This window comes from Papio anubis, chromosome 10 (genome assembly GCF_008728515.1).
Source record: "Papio anubis isolate 15944 chromosome 10, Panubis1.0, whole genome shotgun sequence".
Classification (NCBI taxonomy): domain Eukaryota; kingdom Metazoa; phylum Chordata; class Mammalia; order Primates; family Cercopithecidae; genus Papio; species Papio anubis.
In genome coordinates this window covers 35,994,900-36,020,052 of record NC_044985.1, presented here as the reverse complement: position 1 = coordinate 36,020,052, position 25,153 = coordinate 35,994,900, and the positions used below count along the sequence as shown (strand labels likewise).

At 41.7% G+C, this 25,153-nt stretch overlaps 1 protein-coding gene and 1 long non-coding RNA gene across 3 annotated transcripts in view; one reads left to right on the top strand and one right to left on the bottom strand.

Moving 5' to 3' along the window:
* Window positions 1–17,597, bottom strand: part of LOC108581285 — an 87,854-nt gene extending 70,257 nt beyond the window's left edge. Inside the window, exons 1-2 of the long non-coding RNA XR_001893257.3 lie at window positions 17,278–17,597; window positions 13,888–14,008 (exon numbers count right to left, since the gene is read on the bottom strand). This is a non-coding gene — a long non-coding RNA (uncharacterized LOC108581285). The remainder of the gene's footprint in view (window positions 1–13,887; window positions 14,009–17,277) is intronic.
* A 116-nt stretch (window positions 17,598–17,713) lies between these two features.
* Window positions 17,714–25,153, top strand: part of STAM2 (signal transducing adaptor molecule 2) — a 56,972-nt gene continuing 49,532 nt past the window's right edge. Inside the window, exon 1 of one of the 2 annotated variants that reach the window (XM_009182236.4) lies at window positions 17,714–18,098. In XM_009182236.4, coding sequence (XP_009180500.2) covers window positions 18,059–18,098 — 40 coding nt within the window. In that variant the 5' untranslated portion in view covers window positions 17,714–18,058. The remainder of the gene's footprint in view (window positions 18,099–25,153) is intronic. The other variant, XM_021923622.2, reaches the window with a different exon arrangement.

The following is a 25,153-nucleotide window of genomic DNA, read 5'->3' as shown; positions in this document are numbered from 1 at the left end:
ATAGGGAAGGCTTCCAGCTTTTGCTCATTCAGTATGATATTGACTGTGGGTTTATCATAAATAACTCTTATTATTTTGAGATACGTTCCATCAATACCTAGTTTATTGAGAGTTTTTAGCATGAAGGAGTGTTGAATTTTGTCGAAGGCCTTTTCTGCATCTATTGAGATAATCATTTGGTTTTTGTCATTGGTTCTGTTTATGTGATGGATTACACTTATCGATTTGCGTATGTTGAACCAGCCTTGCACCCTGGAGATGAAGTTGACTTGGTTGTGGTGGATAAGCTTTTTGATGTGCTGTTGGATTCAGTTTGCCAGTATTTTATTGAGGATTTTCGCGTCGATGTTCATCAGGGATATTGGCCTGAAATTTTCTTTTTTTGTTGTGTCTTTGCCAGGTTTTGGTATCAGGATGATGCTGGCCTCGTAAAATGAGTTAGGGAGGAGTCACTCTTTTTCTGTTGTTTGGAACAGCTTCAGAAGGAATAGTAACAGCACCTCTTTGTACTTCTGGTAGATTCAGCTGTGAATCTGTCTGGTCCTGGGCTTTTTTGGCTGGTAGGCTGTTAATTACTGCCTCAATTTCAGAACTTGTTATTGATCTATTCAGGGATCCAACTTCTTCTTGGTTTAGTCTTGGGAGGGTGTATGTGTCCAGGAATTTATCCATTTCTTCTAGATTTTCTAGTTTATTTGGATAGAGGTGTTTATAGTATTCTCTGATGGTTGTATTTCTGTGGGAAAAGTGGTGATATCCCCTTTATCATTTTTTTATTGTGTCTATTTGATTCTTCTCTCTTTTCTTCTTTATTAGTCTGGCTAGTGGTCTATCTATTTTGTTGATCTTTAAAAAAAAAAAAACAGCTCCTGGATTCATTGATTTTTTTGAAGGTTTTTTTTTTGTCTCTATCTCCTTCAGTTCTGCTCTGGTCTTAGTTATTTCTTGTCTTCTGCTAGCTTTTGAATTTGTTTGCTCTTACTTCTCTAGTTCTTTTAATTGTGATGTTAGAGTGTCAATTTTAGATCTTTTCCGCTTTCTCCTGTGGGCATTTAGTGCTATAAATTTCCCTCTAAACACTGCTTTAGCTGTGTCCTCGAGATTCTGGTATGTTGTGTCTTTGTTCTCATTGGTTTCAAAGAACTGATTTCTGCCTTCACTTCGTTATGTACCCAGTAGCCATTCAAGAGCAGGTTGTTCAGTTTCCACGTAGTTGTGTCATTTTGAGTGAGTTTCTTAATCCTGAGTTCTGATTTGATTGTGCTGTGGTCTGAGAGACTGTTACAATTTTAGTTCTGCATTTGCTGAGTAGTGTTTTACTTCCAATCATGTGGTCAATTTTAGAGTAAGTATGATGTGGTGCTGAGAAGAATGTATATTCTGTTGATTTGGGGTGGAGAGTTCTGTAGATGTCTATTAGGTCTGCTTGGTCCAGAGCTGAGTTCAAGTTCTGAATATCTTTGTTAATTTTCTGTCTCATTGGTCTGTCTAATATTGACAGTGGGGTGTTAAAGTCTCCCATTATTATTGTGTGGGAGTCTAAGTCTCTTTGTAGGTCTCTAATAACTCAATTTATGAATCTGGGTGCTCCTGTACTGGGTGCATATATATTTAGGATAGTTAGCTCTTCTTGTATTGATCCCTTTATCATTATATAATGCCCTTCTTTGTCTTTTTTGATCTTTGTTGGTTTAAGGTCTGTTTTATCAGAGACTAGGATTGCAACCCCTGCTTTTTTTTTTGCTTTCCATTTGCTTGGTAAATTTTCCTCCATCCTTTATTTTGAGCCTATGTATGTCTCTGCACCTGAGACAGCTCTCCTGAATACAGCACACCAGTTGGTCTTGACTCTATCTAGTTTGCCAGTCCATGTCTTTTAATTGGGGCATTAAGCCCGTTTACATTTATGGTTAATATTGTTATGTGTGAATTTCATCCTGTCATTATGATACTAGCTGGTTATTTTGCCCATTAGTTAATGCAGTTTCTTCATTCACCAAAGTGCTGATGGTCTTTACAATTTGGTATGTTTTTGTAGTGGCTGGTACCAGTTTTTCCTTTCCATATTTAGTGCTTCCTTCAGGAGTTCTTGTAAGGCTGGCCTGGTGGTGACAAAATCTCTCAGCATTTGCTTGTCTATAAAGGATTTTATTTCTCCTTCACTTATGAAGCTTAGTCTGGCTGGATATGAAATTCTGGGTTGAAAATTCTTTTCTTTAAGAATGTTGAGGCTGGGTGTGGTGGCTCACGCCTGTAATCCCAGCACTTTGGGAGGCTGAGGCGGGTGGATCACGAGGTCAGGAGCTCGAGACCAGCCTGGCCAATATGGTGAAACCCCGTCTCTACTAAAAATAGAAAAATTAGCCAGGCAGGGTGTTGCCTGCCTATAGTCCCAGCTACTCGGGAGGCTGAGGCAGAAGAATTGCTTGAACCCAGGAGATGGAGGTTCATTGAGCCGAGATTATGCCACTGCACTACAGCCTGGGTGACAGGGTGAGGCTCTGTCTCAAAAAAAAAAAAAAAAAAAAAAAAAAAGTTGAATATTGGCCCCCACTCTCTTCTGGCTTGAGGATTTCTGCAAAGAGATCCACTGTTGTTAGTTTGACGGCTTCCCTTTGTGGGTAACCCGACCTTTCTCTCTGGCTGCCCTTAACATTTCTTCCTCCATTTCAACCTTGGTGAATCTGATGATCATGTGTCTTGGGGTTGCTCTTCTCGAGGAGCATCTTTGTGGTGTTCTCTGTATTTCCTGAATTTGAATGCTGGCCTGTCTTGCTAGGTTGGGGAAGTTCCCCTGGATAATATCCTGAAGAGTGTTTTCCAACTTGGTTCCTTCCATTCTCCCCGTCACATAGGTTAGGCCTTTTCACATAGTCCCATATTTCTTGGAGGCTTTGTTCATTCCTTTTCATTCTTTTTTTTCTAATCTTGTCTCCACGCTTTATTTCACTAAGTTGATCTTATACCAGATATATTTTGAACCCCTTCCTTTTATTAACTCTGTTAATCCCCATATTTGTTTTACTTCTTTGAACTCTTCTCATTCATCAAAGACTGAGCTCAAAGCTCCTCTCTACTTTGAAGCTTTCCCTGACTAATAATTTGGTATTTAATCATACAAGGTTTTGCAACACCACTTGAATTATTGTTCTGTGTTATTTCCCTTTCCATTGGTATAAACACTGTCTCTCCAACTATAGTGTCCATTTCTTGAGATCTGCAACCTCATTCTATACCGTTTGATGTTATTATCTTCCAGAGTGTCTGTCTTTACTCTCTATGTGTATAAACCTGCAGCATCCCTCCAGAAAAAGCGTCTAGTTTCTTGCCCTGTCTTGTCTCATACCAGTTTGCCAGCCTGCTCTTTATCTCCTTGCTCTTGACTTGTTGACCAGTCTTCTTTCTGTAGTCTTTCCTCTGGACTAGACAGATGCCTACTTTGCTTCTTTGGTGCTGCCCTTGCCTCTACTTCTCAGCAAGAGTCTACACTTGTTCTTCAGATCATATTTGCTACTGGCTCCTGCACATCTCCTGAGATCTTTCCTCAACTTTCCTTTGAGTTGTGGGAAGGGTAAAACAGACACAAGGCTCTGATTATTGTAGACCTTGTATACATGTCTGTAAAATTATAGCTTCAAAGTCCTTTGAGTCATACTGTTTTCAGTGATTTGAAATCTTTTTTTTTTTTTTTTTTTTTTGAGACGGAGTCTCGCTCTGTCGCCCAGGCTGGAGTGCAGTGGCCGGATCTCAGCTCACTGCAAGCTCCGCCTCCCGGGTTTACGCCATTCTCCTGCCTCAGCCTCCCGAGTAGCTGGGACTACAGGCGACCGCCACCACGCCTGGCTAGTTTTTTTGTATTTTGTAGTAGAGACGGGGTTTCACCATGTTAGCCAGGATGGTCTCGATCTCCTGACCTCGTGATCCGCCGGTCTCGGCCTCCCAAAGTGCTGGGATTACAGGCTTGAGCCACCGCGCCCAGCCTGAAATCATTTATACTTGATTGTGTTGCTTAAAAAATCAGGCCGGGCACACAGCTGTAATCCCAAGACTTTGGGAGGCCAAGGCAGGAGGATCACTTGAGCCTAGGAGTTCCAAGACCAGCCTGAGCAACATAGTAAGAACCTATCTCCACAAAAAAAAATAAAAAAAGAAAGTTTAAAATTAATTGACCAGCCATGGTAGCACATGCCAGTAGTCCCAGATACACAGGAAGCTGAGGTGGGAGGACTGCTTGAGCCCGGGAGGTTGAGGCTGCAGTGACCCATGATCACGTGACTGCACTCCAGTCCTGGTGACAGAGCAAGAGCCTGTCTCAAAAAAAAAAAAAAAAAAATTAAATGCTCTAAAGAGCCTCTTCTGTGTTCCCCCCTCTTTGCATGTCTTAAGAACATTAAGATAATTTGTGAAAAATATCTAAGCACTTTGTTTTCATTGTCTTGCATGCCATGCAAATCTTTGCATAAAAAACCTAAAAAGCCATCTCAGGGTTGTTTGATTTGGCTAAATGAGTGGTATTGGAAAGACTATTATGAAACAGATATTAATACCTCATGTCGTCATAACTAATAAATACCAACTACAGATTATGTTGCAGTACTTTAAAACTATCCTTTTCTTAGCTCTGGCCCAATATCACAGCCTGATTTGTACTATAGTTAGATTAGATGTAGTCAAAAGGCATTTTTAAAAAGGCATTTGGGAACTAGCTAAAGCAGAGATATATTTTTCATTTGTCTTGTTTGTTTGCTTTGTTCTGTTTTGTTGTTGAGACAGTCTTGCTCTGACAACCAGGTTGGAGTGCAGTGGCATGATCTTGGCTCACTACAACCTCCTGGGTTCAAGTGATTCTTATGCTTCAGCCACCCCAGTAGATGGGACTACAGGCGCATACCACCCTACCTGGCTAATTTTTACATTTTTAGTAGAGACGGGTTTTCACCATGGTGGCCAGGCTGGTCTTAAACTCCTGGCCTCAAATGATCCTCCCATCTCAGCCTCCCAAAGTGCTGGGATTACAGGTGTCAGCCATTGTGCAGGGCCTATTTTTCTTTTTTTAAGCCTCCAGATACCTTTATGACTACAAAAATCATGAACATTTTATTTTCTAACTGAAGCCAGAACAGGGAATACACGTGTTGAGTATTTGTGTGGTAAAGTCATTCATTTGTTACACTTAGAGTTTCATTTTGCCATTTCTCTAACCAGGGATAGGCCTGGATTCTACTAAGGTGCTAATGAATTTACAAAGCAATGGCTGTTCTCATTTTGAGTAAGTGGAATAAGGAAGATGGAATATGGAATCTTATGACTGAAAGTTAGTCCTAATATAGCAATTTTGTTGTGTATTAAGATTCGCATACAGGATATTTAGATGAATACGGCAATGCACTTAATTCCATATGACATCTGCTTTCAGCATCTAAGGTTTGGCTCTACCACAGATCATGGGGATGTTTTGTTGAAAAACACTGCCCTCTATTTTTTCCTAACAACTCATTATGTATATATCATCTATACATTGATCTTAATATTCTTTGAAATTAGCTGGATGCAGTGGCTCACACCTGTAATCCCAACACTTTGGGAGGTCAAGGCAGGAGGACTGCTGGAGCCCAGGAGTTTCAGATAAGCCTGGACAACATAGTGAGATGTTGTCTCCACCAAAAAATTTAAAAACTGCCTATTTGGTACATAAGCCATTTTAAAAGAAGCTTTAGGCCAGGCGTGGTGGCTCACACACCTGTAATCCCAGCACATTGGGAGGCTGAGGTGGGCAGATCATGAGGTGAGGAGTTCAAGACCAGCCTGGCTGATATGGCAAAACCCTGTCTTTACTAAAAATACAAAAATTAGCCGGACATGGTGGCACATGCCTGCAATTCCAGTTACTCCAAAGGCTGAGGCAGGAGAATCACTTGAACTTGGGAGGTGGAGGTTGCAGTGAGCTGAGATCGTACCACTGCACTCCAGCCTGGGCGACAGAGCAAGACTCCATCTCAAAAAAAAAAAAAAAAGAGGTAAATGTTAGGATAACTATATTTTACTACGCTATAGCATATATTGCCTTAAAATGATGTTTTAAATTTCCACTTATGTTGTGCAATTTGGATTATACCTGTCTTTAGTGCACCACCAAGATAACTGCTTTTCTCTGCACATGTGCAGATATTAATTAAGTTCTTGTCATAGTAGACATAATAAAATTTGCTGAATGACCAGCACATATGAAATTAAGTAGAAATAAATACCTACCTTTACATTAAACTATAAAGGAGACAATTTATTATATTATCATAATAAAGATTAAGTGAGTATTAATTTTTAAGATAGCACATCCTGGTTCATTGACATTCGCTGGCAAAATGAATTATTCAACATATGAATTTTTATTAAACACTGAATGTAGAATATATAACAATTTTGGATATATAATATATAATAATTGGCTTATTATAATGGCATATTACTGACATGACCTTATAAGGCAATGCTTTTATTTTTGGCCAAATTAGGATCCTGAAATTTGTTTCAATGTTTGCCTCTGTTTTGTACTTCTAGGCCGTTCAGTTGATTCTGGGAGTGAAGCACTGTTGCCACCTACTGTGCAGAGTGCGGTAATGATGATGACAAAGGAAAATGAACAAAGAGTAATAACAGAATTTCAAATAAATTATGAAGTAAAAATTCAGCCGATCCATCCATACAAGTTATAGTACTCTTGAACTGAATTGCCAGTAAAAATAGTTACTGAATAGAATGAACCAGGTCCATTAGGAGTCCTGTGAAGTCAGGCCTTTGGAGCTGTGGGAAATCTTTTTTTTTTTTTTTGGTAGGGATCTTACTATGTAGCCCAGGCTAGGCTCAAACTCTTGGGTTCAGGTGATCCTCCCCTGTAGCTGAGACTACAAGAAAGCACCACAATGCCTGGCTAAGGATCTATGGGCTTTTAACATAGCCTTCCTTGAAGTTTTTTGGTTTGGGATTTTTTTTTTCTTTGAGACAGGGTCTTGCTGTGTCATCCACGCTGGAGTGCAGTTGCATGATCACAGTTCACTGCAGACTTGACCTCCTGCAAGCGATCCTCCCACCTCAGCCTCCAGAATAGCTAGGACTACAGGTATAGGCTACCATGCCTAGCGGAAGGTTTTTGGGCTTTTTAAAACAATACATGTGTACACACAATTTCCTGAATTTGTACATTTTTTTCCTTCAAATTTCACCTAACCAATCAATTTTATTATCATTTCTGCTTATGTTTTACTTTCTCATATTACCTTTTTTATAAACTGATTTCCAAAATGACATTTTTCTAGATGGTCCACAACATCAAATTCATTGGGCTAACTACCCTCAACTAGGCACTAAAATATAATTTCCAATGGGTACAAAGCAAAATACCATTACTCTACACTCGGCCTCCACACGGAATTCCCCTTATTCCTATGTATTCTCTTCCATTAACTACTCTTATAAATCATTTTCTCCTCACCTGAATATGAGTCATTGAGGGCAGTTATTATGTTATTTTCATGCCTCCCCTCTCATCAATCCTTGCCCCTACTGCTAGTATTTTGGACATGGTAGGTACCCAATATTTACTACATAAAGTGTGAAAAGTATAATGCCTCTGAAAAAATGATCTTATTCATCATGCAAGAGTGAGAGAGATAAAGTAACACAATGTAGGAAATAAAAAGGTAATAAATATTATTAGATAACTGATCAGGTGCTCTTTGTTCCTTTCAGCCAACTTCTAGAGAATGGTAGCGGGAATTGGAAGGCAAGAAGAATGGATTAGAGAAGTAAAGGACAGGTAATCAATCAAACATGGGGTTATTCAGTGTGTTTTAGTCAGGTTTGGCTGCTATAACAAAGTACCATAGACTGGGTGTCTTATAAATAACAGCAACTTATTTCTCACAGTTCTGGAGGCTGGAAGTCGCAGATTGCTGTGTCAGCCTGGTCAGGTTCTAGAGAGGACTCTCTTTTGATTGCAAACTGCTGACTTCTCATTGTGTCCTAACATGAAATAAAGAGAGCAAGAGAGGTTTCTGGCCTCTTCTTATAAGGGCACTAATTCTATTCATGAGGATTCCACTCTCGTGACCTAATTACCTCCCCCAAATTCCACTTTCAAATACTATCTTATTGGGAATTGGATTTCAACATATGAATGTTGGGGAGATACAAATCAGTATTCTAAGTAATGGGCTAATTGCTTTTGAAAGGGAGGACACAGAATGAAAAGTCACAAAGATTGTGCTCTTGGGAAGTTCCAACAATCACACAAGATAGGTTAGAAGAATATTAAGTGCTAACCAGTGCAATGTTGACCCATGTTCAATAAAAGTTTCAGCGGCTGGGCGCGGTGGCTCACGCCTGTAATCCCAGCACTTTGGGAGGCCAAGGCGGGCGGATCACGAGGTCAGGAGATCGAGACCATCCTGGCTAACACGGTGAAACCCCGTCTCTACTAAAAATACAAAAAATTAGCCAGGCACGGTGGCGGGCGCCTCTAAGTCCCAGCTACTCGGAGGCTGAGGCAGGAGAATGGCGGGAACCCGGGAGGCAGAGCTTGCAGTGAGCCAAGATCACCACTGCACTCCAGCCTGGGCGACAGAGCGAGACTCTTCCACTTCAAAAAAAAAAAAAAGTTTCAGAAATGTGAAAAACATGTAGATTGGGATCAACCGAGGAATACTTCTGGAGAAGAGGGGCTGTTGAATGGATTCTTAAATTTCCAGATGTGAAAAATGAGAAGAGATAAAAGATGAAGATAGGTGAAAGAAGAAAGCATGCATTTTTGGAAAGTGAAATATCATAAAGCATAATAACAGAGATGGAAAACACTCCTATTTCTCCTTCAACTGATTCTCAAGTACGGTATAGAGCACTCTATTACACCAGCTACTAGGCAGCCACATGTGGGTATTTGCATTTAAAATGAAATAAAATTAAAAATTCAGTTCCTCAGTTGCACTAGTTACATTTCAAGTGATCAACAGTCACATGTGCCTATTGGTATTTGTATTGAGCAATGCAAATACAAAACATACCCGGCTGGGCACGGTGGCTCACGCCTGTAATCCCAGCACTTTGGGAGGCTGAGGCGGGTGGATAACAAGGCCAAGAGAGCGAGACCATCCTGGCCAACCTGGTGAAACCCCATCTCTACTAAAAATACAAAAAATTAGCTGGGCGTGGTGGCGGGCGCCTGTAGTGCCAGCTGCTCCGGAGGCCGAGGCAGGAGAATGGCGTGAACCCGGGAGGCAGAGGTTTCAGTGAGCCGAGATCACGCCACTGCACTCCAGCCTGGCAACAGAGTAAGATTCCTTCTCAAAACAAAAACAAAAACAAAAAACACATCCATCATCGCAAAAAACTTCTATTGTACTATAGTGAGTGCTACTGAGTATTTACTATATAAAAAGCTCTCATAACCCCATTTAATCTTCACAGCAATCTTATAAAGTATATAGTAGCCAGGTGTGGTGGCTCATGCCTGTAATCCCAGCACTTTGGGAGGTCAAGGTGGGCAGACTGCTTGAGCCCAGGAATGCAACACCAGATGGACAACATAGTGAGACCCCATCTCTACAAAAAATACAAAAATTAGCCAAGCATGGTGGTGTGTGCCTATAGTCCCAGCTACTTGGGGGTCTGAGGTGGGGGATCATTTAAGCCCCGGAGGTCAAAGCTGCAGTGAGCTGAGATCACACCACTGCACTCCAGCCTTGGTGACAGAATGAGACTGTCTCAAAATACAAATAAATAAAGTATTTTTAAATTTAATATATTTTATGTATATTAAATGTTTTATTTATATTTTGAGAGTCTGTCTCAAAATACAAAATAAATAAATAAATAATAAAGTATATAGTTAAAGGGCCAGGTGCGGTGGCTCACGCCTGTAATTCCAGCACTTTAGAAGGCTGAGGCAGGCGGATCACCCAAGGTCAGGAGTTCAAGACCAGCCTGGCCAACATGGTGAAACCCTGTCTCTACTAAAAACACAAAAAGTTAGCTGGGCGTGGTGGCAGGTGCCCGTAATCCCAGCTACTCAGGAGGCTGAGGCAGGAGAATTGCTTGAACCCGGGAGGCGGAGGTTGCAGTGAGCTGAGATCTCTGTCTCAAAAAAAAAAAAAAAAAAAAAAGAAAGAAAGAAAGAAAAGAAAGAAAACTGAAGTCCCTAAAACTTAAGTATTTGTTCAAAGTTACATAGTCAGTAGCAGAGCCGTGATTTGAAATTTTATGTGACTCCAAAAACTGATGGTTTAAGCTATAGAAAATAAGCCTGTTAGATAGGGAAAAATAAGTCATTTACCAGAGACAGTGACACCCCAGCTTGACCTTTTTATGGCAGGCAAAATCCACTAGATTCTCAAGGAAGAGAATAAAATCACAAAAGTGGTATTTCAGGATATTAAGTAGACTGCTATGTGCAGGGGTAGGCTGGCCCACATGATTTCTTTTGACGACTAGAAAAAAAAAGCCTCCCTCTCTAGGAAGGATGCAGCCTTATGGGCATTTAACTTAGTTAATAAAGTAGACTCCAGCCTCTTCTCAGCCCCAACGTTGGGCACTCTGTTTCAAAAGGAAGCAGTTGGAAGGCATGGAGGAAATGGAAGCCTGTGCTATAATGGAGGCAATGCCAAAAGAAAGAGAAAAAACAGCAAAAACAAAATTTGAAAAAGGAAATCTAAAAAATTAAAAATTTAAAAATTTAATTAAAAATTTAAAAAAATGGGAAAATCAGAGCAAAGTCAGAGTTTATTCCAAGGTTTCAAGTATGCTGGTCTAAAACACTGTGGCACTTATAATAAAAAAGAGATAGAAAGGGCTCGGTGTGGTAGTGCATGCCTGCAGTCCTAGCACTTTGGGGAGGCCAAGTGGGGGCAGATCACTTGAGCCTAGGAGCTCAAGACCAGCCTGGCCAACATGGTGAAACCCTGTCTTTACTAAAAATACAAAAATTAGCTGGGCGTGGTGGCACAAGCCTGTAGTCCCAGCTACTTGGGAGGCTGAGGCAGGAGGATCACTTAAGCCAGGGAGGCAGAGGTTGCAGTGAGCCAAGATTGCACCACTGCACTCCAGCCTGAGCAACAGAGCAAGACTCCGTCTCAACACACACACACACACACACACACACACACACACACACACACACACAAAAGCTGGGGATGGTGATGCATGCCTGTGGTGCCAGCTACTCAGGAGGCTGAGGTAGAAGGATCTCTTAAACTTGGGAGGTTGAGGTTGCGGCGAGCTGAGATTGTGCCACACTGCACTCCAGCCTGGGTGACAATGTGACATCCCGTGTTAAAAAAAAAAGAGAGAGAGAGAGAGATAGAAAAAAGGGAGCTGATTCCTGGGTTCTAATCAGGCATGGAAGCTTATAAGTCACCACTCCTATCCACACAAGGAAAACAACTGAACAAAGTAAAAATCAACAACTCTTCTTGGATCCACCAGAGTGTAAGATACAATAAATCTTTCTGAGTTTCTCTTCAAAGGGTTTAGCCTGTTAACTTCCTTATCCTTTGTTCTCAAACTCAACTTTCTTGTTCTTCCTTGCCCCTAGTTACCATAAACAGCCTACCCACTTCCCATCAGCTCTAATCAATAACTCACATCTGTTCCCTTGTTACCTGTACCAATTGTTCCCCGAAACTGCACATTCCACACGCTCCACCTCTGTACCTCACCTCCCCCTCCCCTTCTATATTTAGGAAAATATGTATAAGTAGCCAATCGGGTCAGCTCAGATTGTGCAGTCCAACCCCAGCCCATGGAAGAGTGACACAGAGATAAGGACTGCGTTAAGGACAAACCCCCCTGGTCTCCTTTGTTCTCTGTGCCCTTGTGATCTTGATTGACCCAAGTGGCACCCTTCTGCAGAAGTAAATTGCCTTGCCGAGAGAATTAAACTTTTGCCTGAGTGCTGGTTTTACTTCACGGCACCAAGCATTTATTCCTGGAGCATTTTATACCCAATAGAGAGTTAAGGTCACAGGGCAAATCACTGCCCTCAAAATTGGAGAGGCAGACAGATAGATACAGAGGATCACAACTTATTGGAGCAGAAACGTCCTTGGGGACCAGTGGCTGGGGTGGAAAACCTGAACTGCCATTGACAAATTGCTGGAGGCTCAGGGTGGACAAGTCTGAGAGTTAGAAACTCCAGCGGGGCCTAGTTATTGAAGGGTCCCTACACTTTTGTGAGTTTTACCTCCAGGAATTCAATCTGGTTCACAGTAAGACAAATCACTGTGTGTTTCTGGAAGGGGGAGAGGAAAAGAAATTATTTTGAATTATCCCACAGAATTATGTTCTTAAAGAGCATCCTCAAGAGAAACTATTGACCCAAGCCTAACCAATTAGGGTTTTACCAGAGCTTAATGTAGCTGGTGGAAGGGAAATTCTCAACTCCAGCTTCCCCTAAGCCTTCTTGTCTCACTGAAACTGGAGACTGCAGATGGGGAGGTAGGTAAGGGGAGAGGAGCAGAAAGCACCTGTGTTTTTGTTGTTGTGGTGGCGGTTGTTTTGTTTTAGATAGGGTTTCACTCTGTCACTCAGGCTGGAGTGTGTAGGTGGTGCGATCACGGCTCACTAGGGAGCCCTCATCTCCCAGGCTCAAGTGATCAACACACCTCAGCTTCCCAACTAGCTGGGACTGCAGGTATGCACCACCATACCCAGCTTTTTTTTTTCTTTTTTTAAATTTATTGTAGAGACAGGGTCTTGCTATGTTGCCCGGGCTGGTCTTCAACTTTTGAGCTCAAGTTATCCTCCCACCTCAGCCTCCCAAAGTGCTGAGATAATAGGCATGAGCCACCATGCATGGCCAGAAAGTACTTGTGAAGTTCATAGCAGAGGCACAGGCTCACTAAAGAATTGAGACCTACTCTCAGACCTTATTTAAGTCTCAGGAACCCAAAGACAACAGAGGAGACAAAAACAGGGAAATCAGCCTTTGACACTTAACGCTATAGCAAGCAGTAAACACAGCCTAATCCCTAGCCAGATAAACATAAAACCTGATACTAAGGCCTGTTTACTTTAGTTCCTTTTACCCAGTAAATGTTGTCCAGCTTTCACCAAAAAGACAACACTTAATGAAAGACAAAAAACACGGTTTGAAAAGACAGAGCAAATATCAGAATCAAAATCAGGTATGGCAAGAATGTTATTATAATATGGATAATACAATTATTATACAAAGAATTTATATTAACTGTGATTGATATGTTAAGGGCTGTAATGGAAAAAAGTAGACATTATGCAAGAACAGATGGGTAGTGTAAGTAGAATGATAGAAACTCTAAGAAAGAATCAAAAGGAAATGCTGGAGATAAAAAACACTAACGGAAAGGAAAAATGTCTTTGATGGGCTCCATCAATAAACTTCAGAGACAAAGAAGCTGAGCTTGAAGGAATATAAATAGAAACTTCTAAAATTGGGGGGGAAAAAAAAAACTTCTAAAACTGAAATGCAAAGAGAAAAAAAGAAAAAATCAGATATCCAAAAATGGCAGGAGAATTACAAAAGATGTAATATATACATAAGAGAAATACCAGAGGGAGAAGAAAAGAAGAAAATTTGAAGCAATAATGACTGAGAATTTCCCCAAATTAACGATGGATAAAAAACCACAGATCCAGGAGCTCAGAGTACACTAAGCAGTATAAATACCAAAAAATCTGCACCTAACCATAATCATGAGACAGAAAATCTTGAAAGAAGCAAAAAGGAGAAAAAAAACACATTTTGCCTACAGAGGAGTAAGGATAAGAATTACATTAGACTTCTCTTCAGAAATTGTGCAAGCAAGAGGACAGAAAAGTGAAATCTTTGAGGTATTGAAAGAAAAAAAAAAAACCACTCACCTAGAATTCTGTATCCAGTGAAATTATCTTTCAATAGTGAGGGAGAAAGACTTTCTCAGGCAAACAAAATTTGAGGGAATTTGTCACCAGTACACTTGCCTTGCAAGGAATGTTAAAAATCCTTGAGAGAGAAGGAAAATGATGCAGGTCAGAAACTTGGATCAACATTTTAAAAACAAAGAGCATTAGAGAAGGAATCAATGAAGGTAAACAGCCTGCGCAACATAGTGAGACCCTGTCTCTACAAAAAAAAAAAAAGAGCTAGGGTCAGTGGTGCATACCTGTGGTCCCAACTACTTTGGAGGCTGAGGCAGGAGCTTGAGCTCAGGAGTTTGAGGCTGCAATGAGGTATAACTGTGCCACTGCACTCCAGCCCAGGTGACAGACAGAGAGACCTTGCCTCAAAAAAAAAAAAAAAAAAAAAGATAAAGATAAAGATGAATAAGGTGAAAAAATTTTTTTTTTTTTTTTTTTTTTCTTCTTTTTTCCCTTTTTTTTTTTTTTTTTTTTTTTTGCTTCTTTTTGAGACAGGGTCTCCCTCTGTCATCCAGGCTGGGGTGCAGTGACATGATCACGGATCACTGCGCCTTGACTGCCCTAGCTCAAACAATCCTTCTGCCTCATCCTCCAAAGTAGCTGGTGCTACAGGTGCATGCCACCAAGCCTCCAGGTTTTTTGTTTGTTTGTAAAGTGTTTTTCAAATTCTTTGCACACCAGAATTTGTGGGCTGCCACTAAAATATTTTTTAATTGCCCAATTAGTTCCTAAGATGAAGCAACAGTGAACAATTTGTATATCCTCTTGTTTCTAACACAGGGTCTGGCTCCTGGTGACTATTAAAAATGTTAATTACAAAAGACTAAAAAAAAACTTTGTTAATTAGAGGAACTCACTGAGGAACTGAATATATACCTAGAAAAAAAAATACCTATAGATCCTTGAGTATACTCGCCTTTAAAGAGGAGGAATTAAAAGAGTCTTTTTAAAACATGAATGTGGCCAGGAGCGGTGGCTCACGCCTGTAATCCCAGCACTCTGGGAGGCCAAGGCGGATAGATCACTTTGAGGTCAGGAGTTTGAGATCAGCCTGGACAACATGGTGAAACCTCATCCCTACTAAAAATAGAAAAATTAGACAGACATGGTGGCCTGTGCCTGTAGTCCCGGCTACATGGGAAGCTGAGCCAGGAGAATTGCTTGAACTTGGGAGGCAGAGGCTACATTGAGCCGAGATTGCGCCACTGCGCTCCAGGCTGAGTGACAGAGCAAGAACATGTCTCGAAAAAATAATAACAAAAAATAAAAATAAAAATGAATGCTTTCCAAAGGCAAATCCTCAGCTTTCTGCTCTTTTTAAAAAATTATTTCATTTTATTTTTTTGACAGGGTCTCACTGTTTCACCCGGGCTGCAGTGCAGTGGCACAATCATAGCTCACTGTATCCTTGAAATCCTGGGCTCAGGTGATCGTCCCACCTCAGCCTCCCAAGTAGCTGGGCGTGCACGACCACACCTGGTTAGTTTTTGTATTTTTTGTACAGATGGGATTTTGCCATGTTGTGCAGACTGGTCTGGAACTCCTGGGCTCAAGCAATTCATCCAACTCAGCCTCCCAAAGTGCTGGGATTACAGGTATGAACCACCTTGCCTGGCTTTTTTTTTTTTTTTTTTCCAATTGTGACTGGGGTCTTGCTATGTTGTCCAGGCTAGTTTCCAACTCCTGGGCTCAAAGCGATCCTCCTGCCTCAGTCTCCCAAGTAGTTGGGATTACAGGCGTGTGCCACCACACCTGACAGTCTCCTGCTCTTAATACAAGCTTCTCCACAATATTTCCTCTTATGGTTTCAAGCATAATAGCCTCTTAAAATGTTCTGACTAGGTCTGCTTTTTTATATATGTCATGCACACTGATGTCAGACTATATTCTGAAAACTCTTTTTAAAAATATACCATTCTGCGGCCAGGCGTGGTGGCTCACGCCTGTAATCCCAGCACTTTGGGAGGCCGAGGCAGGCAGATCACGAGGTCAGGAGATCGAGACCATTCTGACTAACATGGTGAAACCCCATTTCTACTAAAAATACAAAAACAAAACTAGCCGGGCGTGGTGGTGGTTGCCTGTAGTCCCAGCTACTCAGGAGGCTGAGGCAGGAGAATGGCGTGAACCCAGGAGGCGGAGCTTGCAGTGAGCTGAAATCTCACCACTGCACTCCAGCCTTGGTGACAGAGCGAGACTGCATCTCAAAAAAAAAAAAATTATACTATTTTGCTACTCAATATCCTTAAATAATTATTGAGTGCCTTAAAATAAAAATTTCCCAGCTTGCCCTTTAAAATTCTTCTCAATCTGTTTCCTCTTATCCCTAGTTAGCCTTGTTTTCCATTCCAACTAAGTCTCAGACAAAAATTCTTTATCTGCCCAAAAAATCTCCAACTTTTTTTTTTTTTTGAGACAGTCTTGCTGTGTTGCCCAGGCTTGAGCGCAGTCACCTCATCTTGGCTCACTGTAACCTCTGCCTCCTGGGCTCAAGCGATTCTCGTGCCTCAGCCTCCCAAGAAGTTGGCATTACAGGCCTGCGCCATCATGCCTGGCTAATTTTTGTATTTTTAATAGAGATGGGTTTTCGCCATGTTAGCCAGGCTGGTCTTGAACTCCTGGCCTCAAGCAATCTGCCCGCCTTGACCTCCCAAAGTGCTGGGATTACAGGCATGAGCCACCATGCCCAGCCTCCCAATTTATCTTGAACATCCTAGGTTCAACATTCTATGAAAAACAGCTCCTTCACCTACACAATTCCTTCTCATTTGTGCCCCTAACTTTATAAAATGCAACCATCTTTCTGAATGTGTATGAGCTCTCTCTTTATAGCATCAGGTCTTTATACTGGAGATTGTAAAATGGTTTTGATTAATCCATTATTTAAAATGTTGGAGTAATTCTCAACATTTAAAAATCGTTAAAAAATTGCAAACTCTAGTAGGACCCACATTTCAACAAATGGCTGAAATTTGCCAATAGTTGACATCTTTAGATATGCACTGTTCGGTTAGAAAGTTACAGCTTCATTCGAAAAGTATTGAGCACCTATTACTTGGGACACTGTTTTAGACGCTGGGGATATAGTAGTGACCAAAACTCATCGGGGAGTTTATAATCTAATGAGGAGGAGAGAGATAGGCAACATAATCATTACTACAGTTTTCTAAGAGGAGCAGAGAATATGTGGGTGGGAAGGGTGCTTGGGCTTTTGCATTCATTTAAATATCTGCCTGGATCCTATAGGAATTTGAGTTTATGACTTGTACTACTATCCGAATCGCCATACACCATCATGTACGTTATGCACTGCCCTTATAAAATTCTCTAAGGCAGGGAGTGTGCCTCCTTCACCTTTGGATTCCTGGGGTCCAGCAGTGTTTTTATCGGGGGACACGATGGAAAGCGAAAAGTTAGGCGTAGTTACTTCGACCACCGCTGTCCCGGGTGGTTATTCCGACGGGGTTTGGACTGGGCGCCCAGGGAGGGTGCAACACAGTAAGTGTTCGAGAGCAGTCAGGTCTTTCGCAGAATCTCAAAGCCACCTCTGCGCCGGCGGCTCCGTTTCTAGGGAAACAAGACTGTAACGCGTACGCATCGTGGCTCCTCGTTCTCTAGCTACGAGTCCTGCCGCTCTGGAACCAACTAAATTCGCGACAAGAACAAGGCCCTCAGAGCCGGCGTCCAACGCGAAAAACCACAGGCAACCGCGCCCCCCGCCGCGCCGCTGCCGGCACTGCAGCTTCCGGGGTCGTCCAGTTCCAGGCGGGACTACTTCCGGCTCCGAAGGTCCCCGGCTCCGTGGCTCGCCAGGGTCCTAGCGCTGGAAAGGTGGCCGTAGCGGCCGCCTGACCCCCACAAAAGTCTGGGACTGGGGCAGCGACAAAGGCCTTGGGAGGACGCCCGTGATCGGAGGGATCTGGCCCGGGGAGAAAAGTTGGGACAGGAGCGCGGGGTCGAAGGGTGGACTCCGAGGCGGCCCGTCAGGCAGGAGCCGGGCAGGTGCGGTGGCGGAAGTGCGGGGACGGAGGCCGAAGCGGAGTGGTCTAGGGAGCCGTGGCCGCGGGTCACCCGGCGGGGAGCAGTTGCGGAGTCTCAGCTAGACAGCAGCGAGTAGGGCTCGGGCGCCGGCGAGATGCCTTTGTTCACCGCCAACCCCTTCGAGCAAGACGTGGGTGAGTGTTGTGCCCGGTCCTGGACTGCTCTGTGCCCGGCCCTGGACTGCTGTTTGTCCAGCTAGAAAGTGGGCGGTAGCGACTCCGGACTAGGAAGCCAAGCGTAGGGACGGGAGGGGCGGTGCCGCCCGCTACTTCGACGTTGGGATTTTTCTGGGGGCAACCTCGGCGCGTCGCTAGCGATTTGGGGAGTGCTTCCTGCCGCGTGAATTTGGGGACGCTCAAAGGGCCGTTCTCCCTGCCAAGCGTAGGATTTGGGAAGAGCCTAGGGCTCGCTGGAGACTGGGCTGATTAAGTAATTGTGTAGTTGGTGATTAAAAACTTCCTGCTCGTTCGACAGCTAGTTATCTCTGTGTCTGCGCCATCATTTTTTGAGGATGATGCAGCAGCGGAGACCCTGCTGTCTAGAGAAGCCCAACACCAGACACTTAACACCTAGACAGCCGCATTGGATAGGAAGAACTTACTTCCCATTATTTATATTACTCTTGCATTCAATCCCTGATAGGGTAGTTTTAAGGTTTATTGCAGTTGTAAAGGTGTTGCTCTTCATCCCCGAATTGCAAAGATTGCACGGGTGCTAGGAGATGTTCTGTTTTAGAGTATGAAAAGGAAATCTCAAGTCTCAAAACACTCCAGAACAACAAGTATTTTACTTGTTGCGGTCATAAAGCGCTGGTCCGAGTGACTATAGAATGAGAAAAACATGGACAAGATATATAGGAAATTATTTTGGAAATTTGAGTAACACTAAAACAAACAGACATATATGTATGTATTTTTGAGAGTCGAGTCTCACTATGTTGCCCAGGTGCGACTAGAATTCCTCTCGCCTCAGCCTCCACGTCCGTTTTCCCTTCCCGAGTAGCTGGGACTACAGGTTTGTTTTTTGTTTCTTTTTGTAGCCTTAGTTAACAGAACTCTAGGTAAATTTTTAGAACTTGAAAATGGGGTTGGGGCAGGGGGACTCACAAGAATACAGCACATCTTGGGCAGTAATTCACCTGTTTCGTAGTTAACATTTGGTTATTAGGAAACTGCAGAAACTGCCCTATTCTGGTACGTTGTGTAATCCCTAAGCCATTAAAAAAAAATATGTTTGAGTCAAATAATATATGTAAATAGTTCAAATTTGTATGTTCCTTATTTCATTCAACTTTTTTCTTGGTGGATGAATACAGGTGACTGGCATAAATCTGGGAAACATCACTCTGAGGCTCACTGTTTCCTTTTGGAACACTTCATTGCAGTATTTATTCTTTTGTTTGAATCATACTACCTTTGTGCAACCTGTACTTTAAAAAAATTGCTTTTAAAAGAACACTTTGATTCTGTTCTAATGAAATAAAACAGAAGGTACAAAATAGAATTAGACAAATGATTTTAAAACTTAAAAACCGTGAACTCTTTTCTTTAAGGTAAATCTTTCTTAGAAGTTGATTGTTTTCTGATGGAAAAATTCTCTGGTGGAAGTAGGCAGAGTTACTCCTACTGTGCTGTTCTAAACCTTTCCCTGCCTGGCTCCCGAGGCTCCAGCATGGTTTAGTGGATCACAGTTTAGTCCCACAGTTGTAAAGGAGGCACTGCTGTTGAAATTTAAAAAACAAAAACAAAAAAACTGTGTCTAGATTATTTTATGGCCAATGCCATAAGCCAGAGCTTCAAGTAGTTACATATTAGCTTAAGGATGGCTGAATTCAGTACCCCAAAGGCATTTTAAGGGTGAAAGAATGAATTTGAGGCCCTTGTGCAACTTCTAGACAAGAGAATGGAGTTAGAAAAAGTAGAATGAAATACTAAGGAGCTCAAGTTGGACTTGCACATATATCATAGAAGGAAAATTACATGTTGCGTTTTTCATATCTTGAAACTTTTCATTTTAAATCGTTAATACAAAGCAAGGGCCAGACGCGGTGGCTCACGCCTGTAATCCCAGCACTTTGGGAGGCTGAGGTGGGTGGATCACCTGAGGTCGGGAGTTCGAGACCAGCCTGACCAACATGGTGAAACCCTGTTTCTACCAAAATGCAAAATTTTAGCCAGGCATGGTGGCGCGTGCCTGTAGTCCCTGCTACTCGGGAGGCTGAGGCAGGAGAATCGCTTGAACCCAGGAGGTGGAGGTTGCAGTGAGCCGACATCTCACCACTGCACTCCAGCCTGGCAACAGAGCAAGATTCTGTCTCAGAAAAAAAAAAAAAATATATGTATATACACACACACATATATACATACACACACACACACACACACACGCACAGAAGTCATTAATTTGGCTTGAGATATCTATAGGAATGTTACTTTACATTGTCATTGTCTTTTTCACTTGTTCTCCTTGATTCAGTGAGATTTTTATTACCTTTTTTTTTTTTTTTTTTTTGGTCATTCCTTTGTTCACTCTTCATTCACCAGACATATAATGAATAATTACTGTGTCAAACATTGTGTTAACCTACGAACACAAAATGAATAAATAGACTGTGAGTTCCTGCCTTCAAGGAACTCTCAGTCTAATGAAGGAAACATACAGACATAAGAATTGTAATTTAGTACAAGTATATTGCCAGAAATATACAAGAAACTTTACATTCTCTCTTTATTTGAAATATAGTACCTGAAGAAAAGACAAGGACCTTCAGATAGGAGCTTTCTCTGAGAAGGTGTTGACACTATCCTCTCCTTCCCACCTTTTCTTTTTTCTTTTCTTTTTTTTTTTTGAGACGAATCTGTCTCCCAGGCTGGAGTGCAGTGGCCTGATCTGCACTGCAACCCCACCTCCCAGGTTCAAGCAATTCTCTTGCCTCAGCCTCCCAAGTAGCTGGGACTATAGGTGCGCACCACCACACCTGGCTAATTTTTGTATTTTTAATAGAGATGGGGGTTTCACCATGTTGGCCAGGCTGGTCTTGAACTCCTGCCCTCAAGTGATCTGCCCGCCTCAGCCTCCCAAAGTGTTGGGATAACAGGCGTGAGCCACTGTGCCCAGCCTCCTTCACCCCTTCTCTGATAGCACTTTCACAACAGGAAGTAACCACCTTTTGCTAGTGTATGATATGCTCATTTTATGATTAAAGGCCTTTAAAGATTAATCTCTTTTGGTAGGTGAAGAGTCTTGCTTAAGGGTGAGCAGTCTTTCTGACATTCATACGAGGAAGGAATCCTTTTCTTAGAGGCTGAGAAAAGGATGGATCAAGGTGTCTTAGGAAGGCACTCATGAATTGATGATGATATGTGACTTGTCAAATGGAAGCAGGTCAAAGGCTAGAAAGTAGGGAACTCTTGGCAAATTCCTATCTTTTCTTGGCATCAGAACCTACAAGCCCTGAAGAATATACTAGATTTGGTAGTATTAGAGCTCTTTAAACATTTTATTGGAATTCCTCAAATCTAGATTCATTTTTTTGTTTTAATAAGACTTCTTTGATGTGTTCTGAGGGGAAAAAAGAAAATATCCTTATATCCCGCCTCTTCTCCCCAACGGGGGCTCAAGTGTTAGAGGGGTATGGGGATCTTGAGGTGGAGCCTGGTTGGAGTAGCCATTCTCGTAGAATTCTGAGGGGAAAGTGAAACATGGGGGACGGGGCCATAGTGGTTAGTGTTAACAGAGAAGATGTCATTTCTTTATTCATTGATTTCCAAGTCATGACTTTTCTGTTCTAAGCCTTAACTCCGGTTCTCGTTTGCATATCTTTTTTCCCCTTACTCAGCCAGGCAATCTTTCTTGCCAGTTTTCTGCCTCTGTGCTATTTACCATTCATTGCTAAATGTTTGCTCCTTTCAACCTTGGTATTTCCTTTAAAGATATACTTGTGTCCCACAAAGCTGAGCTCAAATTCTACCTCTACAAAACTGCGGACGCAGCGGTTTGATTTGTGAACTTTTAAGAGAATACGTTTCCAAACGACTTTTTAATGTGTGTATTGCTGTGTTTTTGACTTTTGCTGTGTTGGAAGACATGGACCAGGAAGTAGCTTGAGACTTTCTCCAGTGAAATGCAGTCATGCAGTCCTTTTCTCCAGTGAAATTTTATAAAAAATCCCAATATAAAAATAGATAACTGATAGCATAAGAATAATACAAATTCATTTTATACATTCAAATTTATAACATTTGCTTAATTAGGCCACTCTTTGTACAATAAGTTAAAATCTTCGTAAAAAAGTAAAATTAAAAAAAAAGTTTTTTGGTTTTGAATAAGAATAGTAGACTTAACAGCCAAGTTTTTTCTAATATATTTTGTAGCTTTTTAAACTATGAAATATTTTCAGCATAAAATACAAAATATGAACTCCCATTCCTGCCAGGCAATTATGTCAAGTACTAATATTTTGATATACTTGATTCTTTTTTTTAAAGAAAGGAACATTCAAGATGCAGTGAAATACTTTAGTATTTTTAGCAGCTACCTGATCCCATTCTTCCTCCTTTCTCAGAGTTAAACACTCTATAAATAGATGGAAATTCTCTTTAATAGTATATATACTACACTTACAAATATACTATATATTGTTTAGATGTTTTTAAACTTTTAAAAAATAGTGTCTTTTTGTCATTCTGCAACTTTCGTCATTCAGCATTTCATTTTTTTTGAGACAGAGTCTTGCTCTGTCACCCAGGCTGGAGTGCAGTGGTGTGATCTCAGCTCACTGCAACCCCTACTTCCCAGGTTCAAGCAATTCTTGTGCCTCAGCCTCCTGAGTAGCTGGGGTTACAGGCGTGCACCACCATGCTCTGCTAGTTTTGCATGTTTTAGCAGAGTTGGGGTTTTGCCATGTTGGCCAGGCCGGTCTTGAACTCTTAACCTCAGGTGATCTGCCTGCCTTGGCCTCCCAAAGTGCTGGGATTACAGGCATGAGTCACCGTGCCTGGCCCATACAGCATTTCTTTGCGAGAGTTATTCATGTTGATGTTTGTAGCTCTAGGTTATTAATTTTAATGGCTGTGTGATACTATACCACTATATGAATATGCATTATCTGTTGTCCTATTGACTAACATGACTTTATTTCCAATTTCTTGCACCTACAGACAGCTCTGTATTGAAAGTTTTTATCTGTGTTTTCTTGTGTGCAACTCCTGACCTCGTGATCCGCCTGCCTCGGCCTCCCAAAGTGCTGGGATTACAGACCTGAGCCACCGTGCCTGGCAGAGTGTAAAATTCTTAAAGGTTGTTGTCTTGAACAGGAATTCTTCAGTAGAAGTGTAGCTCTTGGCCTGGTGTGGTGGCTCATGCCTGTAATCCCAACACTTTGGGAGGCTGAGGTGGGCAGATCACCTGAGGTCAGGAGTTCAAGACCAACCTGGCCAACGTGGTGAAACCTGACTCTACTGAAAATACAAAAATTAGCTGAGTGTGGTAGTGAATGCCTGTCATCCCAGCTGCTTGGGAGGCTGAGGTAGAAGAATCACTTGAACCTGGGAGGTGGAGATTGTGCCATTGCACTCCAACCAGAGCAACAGAGTGAGACTCCGTCTCAAACAAAAAAAAAAAAAAAAAAAAAAAGAAGTGTAGCTCTTGCAAAGTCACCCTTCCAAGGGTTTGTTGATTTCCTTCCTGTCAGCAGTGAAATTCCTGTTGTTCCACATCCTCACTAATGCTGAGCATTGTCACATTTTCTTTATGCCTATTTGATGGGTATGAAGTAAGACATTGTTTTCATTTCATTTTCAATTTCCACTTCATTGCCAGTGAAGATGAGCATCTTTTCATATGTTTCTTCATCATTCTGTTTTCTTTTTCTATAAATTGCCTGCTCATTACTTTTATTATTCTATTGGGTTACTTTTTAAAAATTGATGGCAGGGTGCAGCAGCTCACACCTGTAATCCCAGCACTTGGTGGATTGCTTGATCTCAGGAGTTCGAGATCAGCCAAGGCCACATGATGAAACCCCGTCTCTACAAAAAATACAAAAATTAGCTGAGCATGGTGGCGCATGCCTGTAGTCCGAGCTACTTGGGAGATTGAGGTGGGAGGATGGCTTGAGCTGGGGAGGTTGAGGCTACAGTGAGCCATGATTGCACCACTGCATTCCAGCCTGGGTGACAGAGCCAGATCCTGTCTCTCAAACAAAACAAAACAAAAAAACGAAACCAAAAACCAACACCGAAAAATAAAATTGATTTTTAAAGTTCCAGATACATTTCCTACTAATCTTTAGTTGGGTATGTGTGTTGCAAATCTGTATTCTAGTTGTTTTTGTTTCTGGTGTCTTTTATTGTAAAGAAAATGTGAGTTTTCACTTAGTGATATTTGTCATTCTCCCTTAGTTTTATTTTTCTTAAGAAAGGCTTTAGGGCTGAGTGTGGTGGCTCACACCTGTAATAAGGAAAAGAAACCCTTCTCCACGCTGAGGTTATACAGATCGTTTCATATTTTCTTCTGCAAGTTTTACTAAACTCCTGATTTTCACATTTAGGTCTTTGATCCACCAGGAATTATTTTTTGTATAAGGTCTGCAGAGGAATTGAATTGGATAATCATTTGACAATAGATAATAATCAGTTGTCTAATCACTATGGATTGAATTGTCTGTTCTTTCCCCACTGTTTTATAATTGTCTTAGCTATTTTGGGCATTTCAAATGGATTATATGACAGATTGGTTAAAATCATTATACAAGGGAATTTCTTGTAGGTTTTTAGGATTTAAGAGAAAAGACATTAATTTTATTTTTGTTTCACATCAGCTGATATCGATAGTTTAAAAAATATTTTTATTCATTAATAATAACATTTAATAAGTTTATGTGTAATTTGAAAGTAAGTCAAGAAGAGAATGATTTTCTGCCAGTGAATATACAACATAATACTACAGCAGTGTGGTTAGGTGGATGTGTCTCTAGCATGGCTTTTGTTTAAATAAAGGACCTTAACCTGCATGTTAAGAATAGGCCTTGTGGCTGTGCGTGGTGGCTCACACCTGTAATCCCAACACGTTGGGAGGCCGAGGTGGGCGGATCACAGGGTCAGAAGTTTGAGACCAGCCTGACCAACATGGTGAAACCCCGTCTCTACTAAAAATACAAAAATTAGCCGGACATGGTGGTGCACACCTG